This window comes from Morone saxatilis, unplaced genomic scaffold, assembly GCF_004916995.1.
Source record: "Morone saxatilis isolate NCDOM2014 unplaced genomic scaffold, NCSU_SB_2.0 Contig14, whole genome shotgun sequence".
Lineage (NCBI taxonomy): Eukaryota > Metazoa > Chordata > Actinopteri > Moronidae > Morone > Morone saxatilis.
This window is the reverse complement of record NW_023339696.1, coordinates 11,355,854-11,373,031: the sequence shown is the minus strand read 5'-3', so window position 1 is coordinate 11,373,031 and position 17,178 is coordinate 11,355,854. Positions and strand designations below refer to the sequence as shown.

General features: G+C 40.9%; 1 protein-coding gene across 1 annotated transcript in view; it reads left to right on the top strand.

Annotated features, from left to right (window-relative positions):
* cep112 (centrosomal protein 112) overlaps positions 1-17,178 on the top strand; it is a 100,495-nt gene that overhangs the window by 19,376 nt on the left and 63,941 nt on the right. The window contains exons 9-17 of the mRNA XM_035654347.1: positions 1,667-1,747; positions 5,361-5,460; positions 6,014-6,132; positions 6,862-7,005; positions 12,215-12,369; positions 12,591-12,720; positions 12,817-12,909; positions 13,024-13,083; positions 14,177-14,256. Of these exons, the coding sequence (XP_035510240.1) occupies positions 1,667-1,747; positions 5,361-5,460; positions 6,014-6,132; positions 6,862-7,005; positions 12,215-12,369; positions 12,591-12,720; positions 12,817-12,909; positions 13,024-13,083; positions 14,177-14,256 (962 nt within the window). The remainder of the gene's footprint in view (positions 1-1,666; positions 1,748-5,360; positions 5,461-6,013; positions 6,133-6,861; positions 7,006-12,214; positions 12,370-12,590; positions 12,721-12,816; positions 12,910-13,023; positions 13,084-14,176; positions 14,257-17,178) is intronic.

Below are 17,178 nucleotides of genomic sequence, written 5' to 3'. Positions count from 1 at the left end.
GTGTGTGAGTGTGTGAGTGTGTGAGTGTGATATGTAGCTATGTTCCGATATTGAGCACTTTATCTTGATGATGAAAATGGAAATAGGCCTGCTGAACGTCCCCCAAGGGCCACAGTCCTCAGCCCATGGTTAGGAGCCTATTTCAACCATCATTACCCTGAGGACCCATTAGGAAGATGCCATCTGCACACACGGGGCCCCTCCATCGGGGCCTCTTGTCATTTCAAACTAAAAGCAAGTGCCGGAATGGAAATCGGAAATAAAATTACAAACTGGGCTAAATGCACCATTAACCATGCTAACTGAGCGACGGACCTATCAGGGCCTGAAAATGAGAGCTGGACGAAGAGCAAGCAATTTTCAGAGCGATGAGGAAATGAATGCACTGCTGGTACTTTGCTCTCTCTCACATTTACGACTGTAACTCACCCGTCAGCAGAATGTGACTTTCCTAATGGTGTTTTGTTAAAAAAAAAAAAAAAGGTGAGGGAAACACAACACTGCTAAAAAAGTGCATTTTAAAGGTGTGGATGATTATGGAGACTATACTATTATTGTTAGTGTCAACAGCCAGTGACTGGTTTGCCTCATAAACCCTCTAAATACTTTGCTCAATAGAGACTGAGGATGGTCTGTTGCTGTTCAAGGCAGAAGTTTACTTTATTAGCCACACAAGTGATAAGGTTGTGAGGATAGAAAAGCTCTCTCTTCTTTTTTTTAAGCACCAAAAAAAAAAAGTTTTCAAATGTCTAATGTGCATTACAGCCTCACATCTTACACTAATCAGTTACTTCATAAATTTTTTAAAAATCTGTCACTTAGTATTATTGTCTCTTTGCAGACAAATGCCGTCATACAAAAGGAAACGCCTTTCATAGACAGAGCCATATTTGTGAATAATAGTGTCATGCCAGAGATGTGGTAATTATTTTCCAGTAATGACTAATAGCTCATTTTGTATAAAAAGACCATAGAAGATGAAAAATGGATTGCAATTTTCTTACTCAATTACAGTAGGTGATGAATAGGTCATTAGGGTTTTATTTGACTAAGACTGGGAACCCCTCTAGCTGTAGGAAATCTGTTCCAACATGCACATGAATAAGCTGAACTTTTGATCCTCTGAAAGTACTGTGTTCAAATGAAAACAACCACTCTTCGTGATCAACTGATGTGTATGCAGAAGTACACAGAGACACACAAACACACAGGCTTTCACTTTGTTCTGCTTACTATAGATTTATCATAAAAATGGACACACACAGTTGAGTACATCTAAGCCTCACACTGTTTTATGAGACTGTGCGCATGGCTAAATGTTTTTAAATGTTTATGTGGTTTATTTCATCATCAGCTGCGCTTGTGTGCAAGGCGGGACACACTATCTTCTTTCTTCCAGATTTATGTTATCTCTGTTATCCTGTCACTATATATAATGTTTTTTTCCCCAAGGTATCCTGCTTAACAAAAAAGTTAGGACACAAATCTAAATGTTTAATATCCTAGAACTAAATTTGTTGCTCATGATGCCTGTTATTAAATAATATTTCATCCTTCAAGCAGATGTTTTCATTCATTTCATATAAGGAAATAAAAACTGATTCACTAGAGAGTTACAAGTCTATAGTGTTAGATATATGAAATTTGGTTTTCTATGTGTTTCCAGACTAAGATCAAAGTTCTGGAGGCCAAGCACCAGGAGGAGAAACTGAAGATGCAGCAGAGACACGATGCAGATGTGGAGAAAGTAAGAACCAAAGCTGTTTTATTGAATACTCTGCCAGCAGCAGCTATCTTTGTGGATAGCGCAATCTAATTTTCTGGCTCCAGTTTGTAGTGTATGAGAATGGGCATGTCAGTGTCACTAAATACAGGATTTCTAATGATAGTTTTTTTTCCACATACTAAATTGTGTAGTGCCTGCTGTTGACAAAAGACAGAAAGTTGGAAAACAGTGAATTAAATCACAATATAGCCAAGTGCAATATCCAAATCGCAGAAGCTGCAATTTTTTGGTAATGGTAAAAATATGTGACAAGAAAGCATTATAAAGAAGTACTGTAGTGCTGCAGAGATGCCCTGGCCTACAGATCGTATTTTCCAGATGTAAGAAAAGATTTGTTTGGTTCAGACCCCAACAAATGTCACATATCATAGTTTTTTTTCACTGAAAATGCAATGCAAGAATGTTTTTTTCCAGTGGCTCAGTTGCACTCTTGCCTTATAGCAAGAAGACTTAATTTAACTCAACCCATTAACTGTAAAACATATCACAATCGCAGTATCTGTCAAAATAATTGCAATGTGATTTGTGCAGCCCTAGCTTTAAGTTTTTTGTTCATTAATATTTTTTACTTTTGTCTATGGAATCAACACTTACAATCATAAATGATTGTAAATGCCCAGTTAATCAGCAGACATAGTCATATATCGATTTAGTTAGCTTACCACAGATATAGTCTATATAGTCTTTAGTGCATGCCCAGACATTGAACTGCCCGTTGTATGACTGTGTCTTTGCAAACAGTTTTCTATTGGAGTAAGACATCTAGTCAGAGTGTGCAAAGGGAAGGGCGTGGTCCAACCATGGCTCAATCCCATTCTGAAAGTATACAGCTTTTCTTTGGTTGTGATTGGCATGAAATATTTACTCATTATCAGTCACTACATCTCATTAGGAAACCCTGATTTCAAGCATATAAAACAAACTGAACCGGTACTGGTAGAATATCCACTGTTTAAGTGAAAATAGCTTATGCTTATATTGCGAAATAACACATAAAAAGAGTTTCAGATGAGTTGATCATTTCTTCTAGGCAACTGGACTGGCAGGTCTGTTAACTGGAGTGCTCATGAAAACTAGTTAACCTGAATTACGATGCCCATCATTGACTCTTGATTTCATTTGGTGGCTAATGAAAAGGAAAATAGCCGAGTCTGTCCTCTTCTCATCGCCCCATCCCGCAAACGCTCAGCTCTTCAAAGCTCTCCCTCAGCTGATGAAAATAGCAGTAAAGCTGGTTCATTTCACACTAGGTGCCCATCAGTTAGCCTGCAGATCAAGCACCTGGGATCTGTCACGTCCTCAGTATGACTTTCCTTTGCTGCCACAGAAGCTTTTAATAAAACAGAGAAAACACTCTCCACTTTAAGATGCCCATTGCTTCTTTGTGCTTGACAAGAGACAGGATGACAGCCAGCGCTCTCTCTGCCTCTCTTTAATTACATACAGATTGCGAGTTATGTCCGATTTAATTTCCTCAGAATTTTACCCAGTATTCCCTCTAATGGCTTCAAAGGGGAGTGATTCATGGGTACAGTCTGACGAGCCTGATGGAAGGAAGGCAAGCAAGGTTTTTACTTTTAATTAGTCTCCTTATGAATAATGTATAGGCTGCTGAAAGGCTACTGGTCATTGTCCCCCCTGCTTGAAATGGAGAGGGTAATGAGAGAACAGGCCTGAATGTTGTATGCTAATGGTTGTGGATCAGTACTGTGTGTAGTTCTGAAATATTTAATAACCTCAGTAGAAGCACATGTTTACATTTTTTAACCATCAAGGGTAGACCACAATGTACACTATAAAACAATAAATGGTCTTAATAACTGGATTTTGTTTTAAATGCCATTGGGATGAAGTTACATTTGTGTTTTTGTTTTTCTTTCTCAAGTATACTCATGTTTTAACTCCAGATTTTGTAGGTGTTTTCTTCTCCCGTTCAGTTACTTCATTCACTAATAATTTTGGTTAAAGTCATGGACAGCCAGCCTAGATTCCCCTTGCATTAGGATGTCTTATAAAAGCCTAAAATGGGCACCCTAAAAGCTGTCATTTCCCACCGTCTAGTGCACTCTCGCTGGACCTGACACTGTGTCATCGCCTTGCTTGGTACGCCCATGGCAAAATGGAAAAAATTGGGTATCCCTAAATGTTCTGTGAACTTTGCTCCAGCCGCTCCATCCTCCTTTCATCTCCCCCATCCCATTCACACAGAGGATGACAGGCCTGGAAACTAAGTGCACTTGGAGAGAACAAAATGCTAGAAATATTAAAAAAAAAAAAAAGTCTTATGGGCTTTGGGACAGTTCTTGATGGAGAAATAAACACTCTTACTTTCGGCCGTTTCAGACAGAAAATCATAGCATCATCTGTTCTTGGACTAGTCTCTTTTGTTGAGGTCTAGATTAACATTTTAAGTAGAAGTAGATGATTTCACTGTGAGAGTTGAATTCGGTAAGGTAATATTAGGACACTTGGATCTGGAATCATCATACCGATAGAGTACTTAAAACCCTACATTGAATCATAATTTTTCAAAAAACTAAGTGGACAGAAAACCGCCCTCATGAATTTGTTAGAATCTGTTAGAAAACAGGCAGCAGACACACCCTCAGACCATCTGCATAATGTACATAAATATGCACATTATGCAGTGGAGCCAAAACACCTTCTTCTTCCACGTGGAAAGTGCTAGACTGTCGTTTTATAGCGGAGCTCCAACTCTCCATAGCCTAATTTAACAAATTACTCACAGATGGCAGCAGCAAGCAGATGCAGTTACCTTATCACACCTCAGCACAGGTGGTTCACTCAGAAGCCATTTCACTCAGTTAGCCCAAAGTCTCTTTAGGATTAGACAGACATGAGGAAGGTGAAGTCTTGACAGGACATACAGTGAATTATGTATACAAAATGGTCTGTGTCTCTATAAATAAAAATCTATTTACACAATCTATGTATCTACCGAAGTAACTAAAGTTGTTGTTTGTTGTTCACCTAAACACATCACATACACATATCTTTGAGGCCAATTAGATGTGTTGAATAAATTTCCTTGCTCATTAAATATTTTGGAAAGACGTGTTTCCCTTCTTCCCTGCCTTGTTTGTGCTTCACTGCGTTTCTTGGCACGTTACAACCGCCTGTAGATGTGACGAGTAACAAGTACAAATTTGACACTTTTGGCACGAATATGCATGGCATCACCAATGTATGAATGGATGTTCTCATGTGTGTTTAGCAAAGCAGGACACACATGTAAAAACATTGCTCTATGGGGCTACTAGTGGTCACAAACTCTGCAAGGTACCTTCAAGAGTGATTGCACGTTCCAGTGCGTTTTTTGAGTTCCCCTTTGTTTATATTTGGTTCACGACTGGTACCTTTTTCAATGTATCCTCTGTCACTAAGTATCTTGAGCAAAACTTCAAAAATGTACATGGAAACCTATGGATAACTTTGATTGCTAAGGACACTTTAACAAGAGACAATATCATAATGTTGCCATTTTCTTAGCAGTAAAAAAAACTTGAATAATCTCCAGTATGTGTTTAAAAACAAGCTTCTTCTCCCTCCTTAGATTCTGGACCGAAAGAATGGCGAGATTGAGGAGATGAAGACTATGTACCGGGCCAAGCAGAAGGAATCAGAGGAGCTGATCCATAAGCTGGAGAAGAAAGGTGAGAGGTTGCAGGATTGCAGGGTTAACTAGAAGGATGTTTATACTAGTGTCTCTGAACACTCAGCGTAAAAAGCCCAAAAAGATACAGTTCCACCAGAGACCGCACTGGTGTAGAGTGACGTTTTCCAGCTGTGCAGCTCAATCTAAAGTTTAATCGCATAATGTGTGCCTTTTTCTTCATGCTTAATTTCCTTTTCCCTATTCCTCTCTCACTCCTCTCCTCTCCACTCTTTCTTCCGTTTCTAAAAGCATTTGATGAGAAGCATGTAAACTTGGCAAAAAAAAGCGCTACTAGCCATTTCATAGAAGCAATATCTTTATTGACATTGATTTACTCACAGCGCAGTAAGCGTGCGTGTACGTGTGTGCGTGTGCGCGTCCATCTTCGTACATACCCTGAGGCTCTTTGTGTGTGTGTGTGTGTGTGTGTGTGTGTGTGTGTCAGGTGATTGTGTGTGTGTGTGTGGTGTGTGTGTGTGTGTGTGTGGTGTGTGGTGTGTTGTGTGTTGTGTGTGTTGTGTGTGTGTGTGTGTGTGTGTACTCTCCCACAGCTCAAAGTGTGCTGCGGGAATCCCAGGTCATCTGTGAGAGCAAAGAGAAGCAGATTGCTGAGCTGAAGAAGATGTTGGATCAGAGCGCCGACTCCCTGAAAAACGAGTGGGAGAAGAAGGTATGAGGAAAAGTTGAAGGGCTTGGATATTCTGCAGCCCAGCCCCCTGTAAGCAGCCCTGAGCCAGAGGAAGACTGTTTGATAGCATGAGACCAGCAGACTTTGCTGCAAGCAGGCAGGATCTGCTATACAAAATGGTATTCTTTCTTGCTGTGCTTAAGTTAGTGTGGGTTTTTTTTAGTGATGAAAAATTAATGCTCTCTGCCCTGGATAAATTGTGTGTTCAACTCTAGCTAACAGAGCTATTGGGGCTCAATAAGATCCTAATGAAATTTCCACTCTTCTCTCCTGGGTCACTTAGCGTGTGATGAGCAATCTTGTGGAACAATTTTTCACAGATGTAGTAATAATAATAATAAAAAAAAACACTTTTCCGTATAAATTAGGTTTATTCCACTTGTATAAGCAAGACATTACATGCCCAAAGAACTAGATTTTGTAAAACGACAAATTATAAAGAAAGTTGCAAGCAGAGATGAACAGGCCCGAGCATTCCGCGTGCGTCAAGGTGGATCCGGGGCCACAGCCCAGGGGCTGCAGTTTAGGTGGTGCCACGTCCATGTGCGAGACCCTTATGACACTACTGCCGAATTCTGTGCTGCGTTTCACGACTTTTTGAGCTTTTTGCAGCTGCCAAGAATGCAATTCATTTGGAGCAAAAAGAATAATTCCTTCAGATATAATAGCATCGTGATCTGTGACTCATGTGGTTATTCTGTGCTCTTCCAGCTGCATGCTGCTGTGACAGAGATGGAGCAGGAGAAGTTTGAATTACAGAAGAAACACACTGAGAACATCCAGGAGCTGCTGGAGGACACCAACATCCGGCTGGCCAAGATGGAGGCTGAATATAATGCACGGTCGCAGGCAACTGTGAGTACAGGAACAGGCGTTTTGTTGGTGTGTGCTTGTGTTTCGGATTTAGATATTGATCAAGCTGAAGGAATCTTAAGTTTTGCCAGCACATTGTATTATTTACAGCCATTGTATCGTGGTTGACTCCAAATGACATCAAGCTGTAACAGTCTGAACATTTTTTAACTTTACCCAGACCTCATGTAACACGATTTGACTTGGATTGGTATGCTCATATTTATTCCATCCATCTGTGATCATCAGGGAATGAGCATGACTTCAGACTGTGCATTTGCTGTTTAGGAGATTCATGTTAAACAGCAGCAGGAGATTCAAGTGTTCAGACACTTAATGTGGGCAGATTATGTTCTATACCCAACGGCAGACATTCACTGGAACAAACAGGACCCTGGCTGGAAAGATGGCTTTATTGGGGCATAAAACTCTGGCCTTGTTCAGCTCTAAGGAAAGTGTATACATCACTCATACCTCTAATTACAAAACAGTGACCCCCCCCCCGTCCCTCAAATGAAGGTAGACATCCTGTAACCTCTGAGCGAGAATGACTCTCTTTATTATCTTTATAACGGTCTTTGATCCAAGTGTGTATTAGGTCTTACACGTGGTAGTGGTTGTGCTCATACACACACACATGCACACACACCTCCCAAAGCAACAGTTTCTTTGATGTCGTATGAAAGGACTTGGCTTTTAAGTGGGATTGTGCACATTTCCTTAGTGGGGACCATCAACACCACAGGCCAGGCAAATGCACTGCTTCATAAATAGTATTGTTATCACATGAGGATTCATACGCTGTCATAAACACACACATATTGCTTCTGGCCTTAATCTGTCAGCAGACTCGCATTTAAAAGGCATCACACACCGGACAGTGCGGCGGCCGGTGTTATGGCCCCTCTTTTAGTCAAGGCCCCAGAGAATGAAAAGAGCCCTCTGTCACTGTAAATTAGTTGCTCTCCTGCTGTGAGTTTGGGCTGACCTACACACACACACACACACACACACACGCCTCGTGTTAGATGTTCAAAGTGGAATTTATCTTAGGTGAGTTATTACAGCACCTGTGTGTTGTGGTTGGTGTCTCTAAGCGAATCAGTGTTTTTCTTGTGTTCTTTTATTGTGAAAAGGTCTTTCTTATGTGCATAAAACCTTCAAGGTATCAGTCACAATACCTGGGTTTATTCAATATGCAGACATGTTGTGCTTGTAGAATATTCAGTTCTCCTCCTTTGACCCAGTTGCTTGGAGCTTCAGTAGCTTTGAGCATGTGGTTTGTTCAGGAAATGATACTCTTTCAGGCCACTACTACTCCCCTCCTACTACGAGGGGGAGATGTAGCTGCTTAATCAAAGTTCAAACCCAGGACACAATGTGAAAAGTTCCCTCAGTTCACATGAAAAGTATGCAAGCCAAGACAAACTCAGATTGATGATTCATGTTCATTCGAATGCCGCGCGCTGGATCTGGTTTAATAACAGTGAAATGAAGAATGTTCATCTGCCCATCGCTACCTGGTTGGATTTCTATTAAACGTAGATCAAAGATCTCAGAAGGGGCTTACGGATATGTCAGATGTTGTTATTTTTGGACGTTATCTATGCACAGGGCAGAGCAGATAGAGTAACTGAGTCGGTATTTGAAAATAAAGACAAGCCGGTATCTGCCTAGGTATTGCACAAGCCAAACTCTTGACTGTAGTCCATGCACGTCCATATCTAAATGACTGATAATGTGAATAATATTGTCTAGTGATTACAGATGAACTAATGTCCCTTTCTAGCTAGTAGCAAGTATTTTGTTATCTTTTCTTCCTAGGAGTGTGTGCAACATAACTGAAATTAGCTCAGATCTTTTCTTTTTGCTGGACCACAGCAAGCGGTCTACAAAGGCGATAGTCTGTGACTTACTGAGTTCCTGAGTTAGTGTTGTTAGTAAGTAACACCACTGGTGTGGAGTTCCCCCATCAGCCGTTGCTCTCAGAATGAATAGGTGTGAATAAGCCTCGCTGTTCATAGAGGCGATTCTAGTCACAGCTGAGCTTTATAATAACCTCGTGAATGATGTGTTCATGGAAAAGCAGGATTTCTTCTGCAACAATGGATTTAAAAGGACTATCTTGCGATTATTGAGAAGATTCTCTCTTGCCTGTGTGTCCGCTTGTCTGTCAATCTCTGTTTAGATGCAACTGACAAATATATGTGGAATAAGTACGTAGGCTGCTCTCTGTCTGGAAAGCCCAATTGGTTAACATGGGTACCAACAGGAAGCAGATAACGCTTCGCAGCACCTCTGTCTTCAAACTGATCTCCATGCACTGAGAGGCGTAAGGGACAGCAAACAGTTATAGCACCCCAAATAACAATCTCTCTGACTAAACAGTCATAGAAAAGAAACTATAGAAATGAATGAAAGAGCAGTGCAAGTTAAAAGATAATTAGAATAGTTAGAATTAGTTCTCTTTCAAATCAAACATCTTAAGATATGAGCTGAAAGTAGTAGCAGTAACCTAGTAGTAGGTTTTGACCTAGTATATGGTATAAGTTATTGTCCCTGAACACTAAAATTGTTTCTTACACATAATTATGTTATATGGTGGCATCAGCTTTAGAAAACCATATCTGTGCACCCTCAGTCATAGTCACAGGGGTAAACAAGCTTGCAGGAGTGTTCGTTTGACACCTGTTTCACAAGTACTCACTCTGCTCTTGTCTTCCTTTTTTATGTCTTCTGTCAGACTTTCTCCTCCACTTGCTGCTCGTCCGCTAACACTAGAGTCTTAAACACAACATGCATGCATACACAGAGCCTGACAAGCCTCAAGAGATGAGTGATGCACGCTGTCTTCCAGTTGCTGGCTTTAGTTCTGTAAAAGATCATCCATCACTCTGTATGACTTTTTTTTTGTTATAAATTACATGTTTTTTTTTTCATCTTCAAAGACTTTATCGCTTCTAAATCTCTGACGGGGAGCAGAGCTCATAATGTAGCTTATGTAGTCTGCTCTTCACACCTTGTAATTCTTTCTAAAACACCTAATTAGGGCACGTAATTTGCTCCCTCTGAGTGTGTCCAGGTGTGCCCAGTCCAGCCTCAGTACGGAGAGGTGCTTCTTCTCATCTCCTGCCAGAGAGCTAAGTGACAGCACGCGTCCCAGCGCAACACAGGCCCCTTGTTCCTTTTCTTAGCACCCTACACTGCTAACACAAAGACGAAAAGCTCTCTCACCAGCCTTGCCGGGCGTTGCTCTCGTACTCTTTTCAAACACACCGCTCCCTCCTTTCCTGTCATTCCACCTCCTGTCATCGCCAGCCTCTGTCATCGTCTAGATGGACTAGCACGCTCCATCTTTAATCAGCCCCCCGTCATCGCCTTTATCAGCCTGCCCACACTGCATTCCATTCTGTCACAAGCGCACACACACACACACACAAAGACAGACATGCACATGCTGGGGGACCGTATGCACACGTTTCTTTTCATCCAGTTGGTGCCGGAAGAAGCTGTCTGCATCAGCTGGACTTTGATCATTGTCTTTATTTAAAATCAGTCCTGACAGAGCCACTGAAATAACTCGATATTGGCGTAGAGTTCGGTGATCTAATTTTAGCACATATGATCAGTTTCTTCAAGTTACAGGTACACAGTGGTGTTTTTTCTAGTTGTTCAAATGTACTGTGTTCATTTAGTTATACACAATAAATGTACGTCCTACTGTGTATGTGTATCATTTAAACCCTGTGCTTTTCAACTGCATGTCCTCCCTTCACACCTGGGACACACTGCCTACCTCTACCTGTGCATGACAGCGTGAGTGTGGGTGTGGTGTCTACTCAGACATCGTTGCTGCTGCTGCCAGCCTATCATTCACTCTTCATTGAGTTTACCTTTGATAAAAACAATACAATAAAATCCTTGTTAACAAACCGCACTGCTCACGCAGGTGGTGTGGCTGCTCTAACCTGTTAAGATGGCCGTCAAAATGAGAAGTTCACGCGAGCTGTGTGCCAGGTATTAGTGTGTGTATAACTCACCCAGTACACCATGTGTTTTTTTGTTGGTGAACAAAGCGTGCTGTAGGAGAGTTGTGCAACGTGTTTTTTATTTTGATGTACTCACACTGGTCTGCACGTCGCTATGTATACATTAAGTAAAAAAGAGCACAGGACACAAAGAAAACGGGGATCAAAACATTGCTCCACAGTTCCACATGTGGTCAGAAACTCCACTGTTTACCTTTTTTGTGGTTGAGACATTAATAATGCTGTTACAGTTGCAGTTGTTGTCTAGTGTTGGTTAAACATGTCCATCTCAACAGTACCTCTCTACTGGCGAGATTCAAGGCAGGTTATGAATCAACAGGCATATTGACGTTTGACCTTGATTAAATAAGAGTTAACCTTGCGAGGTAGCTGGACTCAGATCACACGAAAATCCATCTTGCCAGCCTTCAGTCTACAACGGTACAAGAACCATCACAACCATCACAGTACTGGTAGCTACAGGGGTGGGCGCTCTGTAACATAGATGCTACTAGAGTCAGTTATATCAGAACCGGAGAGTATTTCTTCATTGAAAGAAGAGCACTGAAGGCTTTTCTGGATTGAAAAGATGTTTTCTTTCTTCTCTCGACTGACTTCACTAAGAGTTAGTTTATGTGGTTCATTGATCTGATTGGTTGAACTTCCCTTGTGATAGACAGTGATGTCTGAATGTGTACCAATGTTTTGAAAGTAACTGCCATTTTCCAAACAGTTTGCAACAACGTCTTCCCAGATGGTTCTGGATGAACAAAACCGACAAAATACTTGCACACAGTTTTCTGCCTGTTTGACCTTTGGGTCAGTTTGTATGGAGAAGGTGTTTTTGTTTTCGATAACTTACAGATCTTTGGAGAATGCAAACGCAAAAATGTCCAACCCTGGCTTTAGACTTGATCATAAGTACAAAATATTTTTTAAGCAGTAAGTATCTATAATTTATTTAACAAAATAATAGTAAAAATGGTATGTTATAGAATCGAGGATCGAGACAGAGAGGTGGTGAGCAACATTGTTTGGCACATTCTTCCATATTCAGAACCAGATTTCTGTGTCTGACTTCACTATGGGAACACGCAGCCCTCTGACCCTTGACATTTTTCTCAAGCTGGTGCCCTCAGTGGTTCAAGCTGTTTGGTTTACTGATTTCTGTGCTTGTGCTTCAGGAGCAAACGGTGCGTGAGCTGGAGCTGCGGGTGAAACAGCAGTCAATGGAGGTGGAGAAGGGCAGTGCTCTGCGTCAGAAGGTGACACAGGAGAAAGCCCAGTTGGAGATCCACATTGCATCCATCAGTGCCGAACTGCAGGAGGCCAACAAACGGTGTGTGAAATAGGGAGCGATAAAGAAGGGAAAAATGTTAAGTGTGGAAAAACAGATACTCTACATAACTAGGTTGGCGAAATGTATTTTCTATTGTAAAATATCTGCTTGAGAATTTTAAGTATTATCAAATAAATGAATGGAAATTATTTTAATGGTGACTTTGAAAGAACAAACAGTTTATCCACTAACTGCCCTGTCATGCTCTTAACTGTCTACAGAAATACAATTCTGCAGAAGGAGAAGGAGTCGCTGTGTGAGCAACACGAACATACTGTGCAGAAGCTCCAGGCCAAACATGAGACTGACATGAGCCACTTACATCAGGAACATGCTCTATCTGCAGCTAAGGTGCACATTACCACAACACATCCACATGACTGTCCCTACCAGCCTGCTAGATTTACTGTTATAAATGCAAAATACAAAAATGTTTCTCTCTTCCAGGCCTCTGAAGTGATGGAGGACTTTGAGAAAACTGTAGCTCAGCTCAAGCAGCATCTCCTGGACAGTGAACATCGAAGACACCAACAAGTCAGGGTATGATTCGGGTGGTGGTAGGGGCGTGCGTCTTTTCTATTTGTCACTGAGCCAATGCCAGCTATGCAAATGCTTGAAGTTACAATAGGCTTGTTTTTGTCTGATGTGTCACAGGATCAAGGGATAAAGTTTCAGCAAGAAAAAGATGAACTGCAGAACAACTGTGAGAAAAAGGTAAGAAAACTGGTACACCAAGCTCCATAGCTTCTGTCGTTGCATTAAAACTGCTCTGGACAAAGTTATTACGGTCAAGTGGAGATCAAAGCCTGGAGTCACATGTTCCTTTCGGTTCCCCTTACTTTTAGATTTTATGTCTGGTCTCGTAAAATCAGAGCCATGATTAACAGGTAGGACTGCACAGAGAAGAAAGAGGAGGATTTATAATTTATCATAGTAGTTATCAAGCAAAGAAAGTTGAGTTATATGGACCCCAAATAAATGTGTGACTCTGCAAAAGACAACACCCGAAAGGGATATCTTTCTGTCTGAAGTATGCACTGTCAGTCTACCAGAGCCGATCCCTAATTGCGTACTCACGCATGTCTTCAGTCATAAACCATGGAGTGAGGAGACCATTGCTAATGATCTGAGCTGGACCAGACCAGTCCAGGCCAGACTTCTCAGATGATTTTTAAGACCTGCTGCACCAGGGTCATCTTCAAAGTGCCACAGTTATAATATGTGTGCTGGTGGCAGGCTGGCATGCCCTGTAGACGGGGCCCCTCTGGCTGATACACCTGCAAGAACTTAGTAGGCCTCTGTGCACTTTATTCAGGGTCAAGGGGAATTTAAATCTCTAAAAGAAAGTCAGTAGTTTGGTTCTGATGTCTTTGCGTTTTCCTCGATTACAGTCTATTTTTATTCAACAACCTGTATCTTTTTCCCTACCTTTCTTTTTTTCCTTCTGCAAGGTGACAGGAGTTGAAAACAGTGAAAAAAAGAGGAATCACTCCCTTGTTTAGCTTTTTGATTCCCCAGGAAAGATTCCTCTTTCAAGTGGTAAATTAAACACGTGAAGGAGGCCAGAGTACACTATCTGGACATAAGAAGGGACCATATGGCTGCCATAGATCCAGAGCGAGAGGCCCTCTGTGCAGGCAGTTAGGCTCAGATGATACTTTTGATGGGGTGATAGAGAGAAGAGACGAGACCAGACGGACAAGGTCACAAGCAGGAGAGTTTTGTTGAGTGATGTTTGATGGAGTCTGCTGTTGCACTCACTTACACCTCTCTCTCTTTTACTGTCTCTTTCTGCTCTCTCCCTCAGGTTTTGGCAATCCAGAGCGAGGCAGAGAAAGAGAGAACAGAGGCCAAGAGGAAGATAGCCAAACTAGAAGATGCACTCAGGTACAATGAGAGAGACCAAACCAAAAGTGTTATTTGTTACAATAATACATCTGAGTATCACGGTGAAAGTTTTTGAAATTGTATATTGTAATATCTGATTTATAAAACAGTTTTTAGTACTGATTATTATTGACTGATAGTTATTATCCAAAAATACTGCAATTCAGAACACTGATTCCAGCTGTATTTGTAGTATTAAACTATAGGTCTAATGCTAAAGCTGTACATTTATTAACATGGGTATGCCCTCAGTACATACAGATATTTTGTGTACTGCAGCTAAACCTTTATTCTGTGTTTTCCATGTGACAGGCGCAGCAACAGCTGCTCACTGCATTTTGAACACATCACTCAACATTATAGTACATATAGCCCACTTTTGAATACAAATAGCGTCACAAATATGCACTTTGCTGTATATTTTATCAGTTATGTTAAAATTCACACAATAACCACATTAACAAGCTCTAAAATCTCTGTGTCTGTGTGTGGTCCTCCTCCTTCCCTCTTGGCCAAGTGTTTGACATTATGGTCTGAGGCACACCATCAGTATGTCAGGAAGTGTGTTAACGTGCGTGTGTGTGTGTTTTTGCAGATGTGTGCAGTTGACATAAAATTCGAGCTGAGGCAATGCACCCTACACATATAATAGAACTTTTTGTGTGTGTACTTAATTAAATACTGTGCAAGCCCAATTATAATCTAAGAATATCATCTTCACAGGTATTTTGCAGGTTTATGGACAAATTTCCTGCTTTATTACTGTTTGTACTAAAATTGCCCCTTCTGGTCATGCAATTTCCAATATAATGCTAGTTGAGCATTTATTTTACAATTACCAGTATCACACATTTGAGCCTTGACTTTGTGACTTCAAACTTTATTCGAGAGTTGTTTATGTCTCCTGACTCGAGTCTTTGATCATAAGAATAGTGTGCATGAATCTGATTTAAGGTGGAGTTTGGCTTTAACAAGCCAACCCTTGCAAACTCTCTTTGATCTTTTTTTATAACTGAGTAGCACGGTTAGAGTTGAGAGCCTCGAAACTGTGATGAGAAGTCGTAGAGAACAGAGCTTCTCGTGTGATAGACATTTGTGTTGTGTTGAAGAACACTAGCAAACTTAATCCTACTATATAAATCAAACCGTCTCTACACTAATAAACTGATAACCATATGAGGGAAATACCATGTGGATGGGACTGTAGATATAAGTCATTATAAAGAAGTCAGAGTCAGTTGGTATAAATTATATTCATGACTTGCTGTGGGATATTTAAAACAATTACAGAAATATAATCTTATGCATTAAAATATGTTTAAGCTGCACAAATTAATATTTTTATGAGCAATTGGTCAAATGACTACGTATGTGTAACATGAAAGCAATCGCACATAGTGATGTATCTACGTGACAATTATCACTGAATTCGAAGTTCCCTCAGCTCTACAGATCTTTTTAGCCCCTTTCAACGCTTTGTTTTGGTATTGTGGCCAGCAACTTTACTGTTCAGGTTCAGTCTCATCAATCCTGTTTCAGACAGGCAGACCGACACAGTTGTGACTAGCTGGTGAACATATTGGAGCATTTAGCAGCTAAGGAGCCAGAGATTTCCCTTAAGAGCAGGTGGAGACCAGACCAGGGACAAAATGAGAAAAACATGACCCCAACTGAATAATAATATTGCTTTGTGACTTCTAGATGTTTAAACAGGGAAATGTTTGCTAACACCATAACAACTTTTTAAGGTGATAATATGTCACAAAAAAATCAATTCATAATGCTTTCACAACAGAAGTTTTGAGAAAATGTACATGTATAACTAATGATGGTAGCCATGGATCAGTTTCATCAAGTGTCCCAGTAAGACATTCTGGTGAGCATGCAAAATACTAGCATCCACAAACTGGTTCGCCTAAATGCAATGCAGCCATTATTAATTAATGTTAGTAATTACACCTGTACCTCTCCTGCTAAGGTATCAAAATGTCTGCAAATGATTAGTACATTAATTATTATTTCAGTAATAATAATAACTACCCTAAAAGTTGAGACCTACTTTTGTTTCCCCATCACTCTTCACCTCCCCCTCGGCCTCCTACTTTCACCCTAACTCTATCACTCCCTTCCCTCCAGAACTACACACTTTGTCTGGAGTCTGTTGAAGTGTAGGATGTCAGCAATCAGCCAACCAACCAGTCAGCCAGTCAGTACATTCCACTGGGTAATTAATCCCATACTGGACCACATTACTTGGTCACAAGCAGATTACAGTTTCCCCAGCGAAACGTGAATGTGTTTCGCACAATTAAACACAACGCCCATTCAACAACACAGGCAAGGCCAGTGACAGTGCCATCGCCCCCCCTTGAGAGGTTTTCAACTGGTTGTCACAATATAACAGCAACCAAGAGGCAGTGGATTAGAAAGAATGGGCTGAGAGTGGCTGTATTTGCTTTTTTCTTGGGTCCTCATCATTGGCCCAAGGCACTTTGTTTCTAAGCCAAACACTTTTTAAATGGCCTCTAAAAACAAGGATACATGTTTTTTTTTGGTGAATTAGAAATTGTATTAACTTGTAGTGGATGGTTATTATTACTGTTCCTTTGTGTTTTTGTCTTTGAAACAACATGAAAACAAATTTTGCAGTTTTGTGGCGTTTAGTATTCAGCGTAAAGATCGCAAAGGGACATTGATGGTTGTGCCTGCTTATTGTTTGTGCCTGTCATTGTCAGCCCGGCAACAGAGGACAAGCTTAAACACAGCAGACAGATCCGTTTGTGCATAAATTATCCTTGTTGTTAGTATCAGTAACGAGCCAGTCATTCCCTCGTTTAGTGTTAAACACTGAGAAAACGGCAAGTGGCCCATCGGGCTCTTAGCTAATTAAGTACTCAAGCTCCACACATACACACACACACA